The 3,496-nt window shown below is 71.1% G+C and overlaps 1 protein-coding gene and 3 non-coding genes across 4 annotated transcripts in view; all 4 read right to left on the bottom strand.

Moving 5' to 3' along the window:
• Positions 1 to 60, bottom strand: H696_03252. The gene has a single exon. It is a non-coding gene; the product is annotated as a tRNA-Thr (tRNA).
• A 7-nt stretch (positions 61 to 67) lies between these two features.
• On the bottom strand, positions 68 to 138 carry H696_03251. Its single transcript has one exon. It is a non-coding gene; the product is annotated as a tRNA-Gly (tRNA).
• Positions 139 to 217: 79 nt separating this feature from the next.
• Positions 218 to 291, bottom strand: H696_03250. Its single transcript has one exon. It is a non-coding gene; the product is annotated as a tRNA-Val (tRNA).
• Positions 292 to 537: 246 nt separating this feature from the next.
• Positions 538 to 3,496, bottom strand: part of H696_03249 (TKL protein kinase) — a gene marked incomplete at its 3' end in the record, with an annotated part of 7,950 nt that continues 4,991 nt past the window's right edge. The window contains exons 2-5 of the mRNA XM_009497134.1: positions 1,732 to 3,496; positions 1,380 to 1,591; positions 880 to 997; positions 538 to 731 (exon numbers count right to left, since the gene is read on the bottom strand). The exon at positions 1,732 to 3,496 is cut by the window's right edge and continues 3,167 nt beyond it. Of these exons, the coding sequence (XP_009495409.1) occupies positions 538 to 731; positions 880 to 997; positions 1,380 to 1,591; positions 1,732 to 3,496 (2,289 nt within the window). The remainder of the gene's footprint in view (positions 732 to 879; positions 998 to 1,379; positions 1,592 to 1,731) is intronic.

Below are 3,496 nucleotides of genomic sequence, written 5' to 3'. Positions count from 1 at the left end.
GGATCGAACACCCGACCTCCAGTTTACTAGACTGGCGCTCTACCACTGAGCTAAACGAGCGGCGGCGTGCGTCGACCGGGAATCGAACCCGGGTCTACCGCGTGGCAGGCGGCAATTCTACCACTAAACCATCGACGCGCTTCCGTGGGGGAGGGGCCCCGGCCAGGGGATAAATGCCCTCGCGGGGAGGGGGCCGGGCGCCGAAAAAAGGAAACACTGTCCGAACCAGGACTCGAACCTGGGACATTCTGTGTGTTAGACAGATATGATAACCATCTACATCATTCGGACTGAGGGAGGGTGGCTGCGGCGCGCCACATATGGGCGCTTCCTTCGCCCCCGCCCGGGGCGGGGGAAGGGCACGCCCGCCAGCCGGGGCCGAAAGGCGGAGCGAGAAAACCCAGCGACAAAAGGGAAGAAGAGCGCGGCCCCCGAGGCGTGGGCCGGCCTCGAGCAAGGGGAAGGAGTGTGAAATATTGTATCAGAGAGGGGGCGGGAGGGGGAAATGGGGGGGGGGGGGGCGGCCTCGGGCCCCTGTCACAGGGTGACGAAGGCCATGGAGCACTTTTGCCGGAAGGCCGCGGCCACCGGGCGCGCATGCGGGTCCGAATCCCAGGCCAGCGGGAGCATGTCCAGCAGGGGCCCGGCCGCAGACGCCAGCAGGGTGGCCTGGGCCACGTCCGGCCGCTCGCCGGACAGGGTGGCCTCGAGGATCTGCTCGAAGCCACAGCCTGCCCGGATGCCGGGCCACCGCGCACGGCGAGAGACAATCATTGACGACAGGGTGTCAGGGCCGCGAGCGCGAGGAGGGTGGGGGGGGGGGGGGGAAAAAAGAGACAAATGCAGCAGGCGCAAAATCCAAGCCAAAGCAGGTCGCACCGTCCCAGGGGACCGCCCGCGCCAGGCACTCCCACAGCATGATGGCCGCGCTGTAGATGTCCGACGCCAGGAAGAGCTCCCGGTCCAGGAGGGTCTTGCGGCGGAAGGCGAGGAGGACCTGTGCCCATTGCAATCCGGCGGAGGGGGAGAGGGGGGAGATAGACGGAGGGGAAAATGGTGAGTTGCGGGTGGGAGGAAATGGCGGGCCCGATGGAGAAGGCAGGACACGGGGAGAGACGGGACACAGGGCGGAGCACAGGGGAAAAGACGGGACACAGGGCGGAGCACAGGAAGGCAACACAGAAAAGGAGCACAGGAAAGGAGCACAGGAAAGCAACACAGAAAAGGAGCACAGGAAAGCAACACAGGAAGGAAACACAGGAAGGCAACATGGGAAGGCAACACAGGAAGGCAACACAGGAAGGCAACATGGGAAAGGAACACAGAGAAGGCCCCAGGCAAGGAAGACAGAACACAGGGAGGGACCCAGGAGCACGCACCTCGGGCGAGGCGTAGCGCGCGGTCAGCGCATTCAGCTGCGGCGGGGCGGTGGTCAGGGCCGACGACCGGTCGCTGGACAGGTTGCGGCTGGTGCCCAAGTCGCCGAGGGCCGCGTGCCAGCCCCCGTCAGCCTGCTGGTTGACGAAGACATTGCCGGGCTTCAGGTCGCAATGGGCGATGCCCTGCAGGTGCATGGCCTCCAGACCGGTGGCTGGGCAGGGTAGGCGGCCCAGGGCGGGTGTGAGAGGAGGCCGGCGAGCGGGGCTGCACAGGCAGCACGGGCAAAAAAGGAAAAAAAAAAAGGAAAGAGAAAAAACAAGGGGCCCCCGCGCGGGGGGACACACAACGCACCCCAGTGTTGGCAGATGCCCAGCACATCGCCCGGCCGCAGGGCAACCTCCGAGTGCAGCAACGTGGCCAGGTCCGTCTGGAAGCGCTCCATGATGATGGCCGGCGGCTGCTCGCTGTACCCATACAGCCGGACGACATTGGCGCAGTCGCGCAGCAGCCACATCAGGGAGATCTCATTTTGGAAGAGGGCCACCGGCGTGCGGCCCGGGGCCGGGCCACCGGCGGCCGGGGCCCGGAGCTGCTTGACGGCCACCGTGGCCGGGCAGCCCAGCCGGTCGGAGATGCCGGCCCCGACGGCCCGCGCGGCGAACACCGTGGCCTGGGTCCCGGAGCCCAGCGGGCCCTCATTGAGCGGGGCAAAGTCCCCGGCCAGGTTGACCATCATGCTGCCGGGGAGCGACAGCTCGACCATGGTGTTGAGCACGGTGGCGTCGGCATCGAGGCCGGGGTCGCCGGCGGCGGCGCCCTTGCGCCGGGCCGCCGCATCCGCCGACCGCCGATACCGCCGCACCAGCAGCAGCACCACCAGCAGCAGCAGCAGCAGCAGCACCAGCCCGCCCAGGCCCAGGCCCAGGGCCAGCGCCAGGCGAGCCGGCGCGGCCTTCGGCCCGTCCAGGCAGTCCTCCGGGCCCGGGCCATCGCACGCGGCGCAGCCCGACGCGCAGGCCGCACAGGCGCCCTCCTCGGCCTCGGCGAAATACCCATCCGGGCAGGACTGCACGCAGGGGAGGCCCGGGTCCGGGCCCAGGAGCCAGCCACTGTGGCAGCTCCGGCAGCCGGCCACCGCCGAGCACTCCAGGGCCCCGGTCGGCAGGAGGAAGCGGCATGTCTCGGCCGGGGGGCCGGCGCCGCCGGGCCCGGACTCCGACCCGGCCTCCGGGCCGCACACCCGGCATTCCGGCGCGCAGGCCAGGCACACGCGAGCTGGCCCGGGCCAGGGCCCCCCGGCGTCGGCCGGATCAAACACCCCCGGCACCATGCCGGCCGAGGGGCACCCGCCAGGTTGGCACACCCCGGAGGCCGGCAGGAGCCACTGGTCGGATGCCACGCAGGAGGTGCACCAGTCCGCCTGGTGGGCGCATGTCCGGCAGCCGGGGTGGCAGGCGACGCAGGCGGCCCGGCCGGCGGCCAGGTCCTCCGCCAGGGCCGGCCCCTGCGGCAGGAACTCCCCACCCGGGCAGTGGGGCATGCAGTGGCCGTCCATGGCCAGGACCCAGTTCGGCTGGCAGCGCGTGCACATGCTGGCGCAGGAGCCCCCGTCGGCCGGGTGCGAGTGGCCCGCCGGCGCGGCCTGGCACTGCCGGCACTCCGGCTGGCAGGCCCCACAGCGCCGGCCGTCGGCACACGCAAAGTGCCCCCCGGGGCAGGCGTCGACACAGGTGTTGCTGGCCAGCAGCAGGAGCCCCGGGGCCGGGCAGGAGGTGCACTGCTCCGGGCCGGGCCCCTGGCAGGTGGCACACGTCGGGTGGCAGGCCGCGCAGGCCAGCTCGCCGGAGGACCCGAGCGACGGATGCGAGCCCGGCGGGCAGGACGCCACGCAGGCCCCCTGGAAGAGGGACCGGCCTTCCGGGCAGGCAAGGCACTGGTCCGCCCGGGGCCCCAGGCACTCGGCACACTCCGCATGGCAGGGGGCACACTGGTCGCCGGGGTCAGGGCCCTGGCCGTCGCCGGGCTCGGGGTAGGCCCCGGCCGGGCAGACCGCCACACACGCCCCGGCGTGCAGGACATGCCCGGCCTGGCAGGCGAGGCACCGATCGGCGGCCGG

The sequence above is a fragment of the Fonticula alba genome, assembly GCF_000388065.1.
Source record: "Fonticula alba strain ATCC 38817 unplaced genomic scaffold supercont2.5, whole genome shotgun sequence".
NCBI classification, from domain to species: domain Eukaryota; order Rotosphaerida; family Fonticulaceae; genus Fonticula; species Fonticula alba.
The sequence above is the reverse complement of the archived record's forward strand: the minus strand, read 5'-3'. Positions and strand labels throughout refer to the sequence as shown.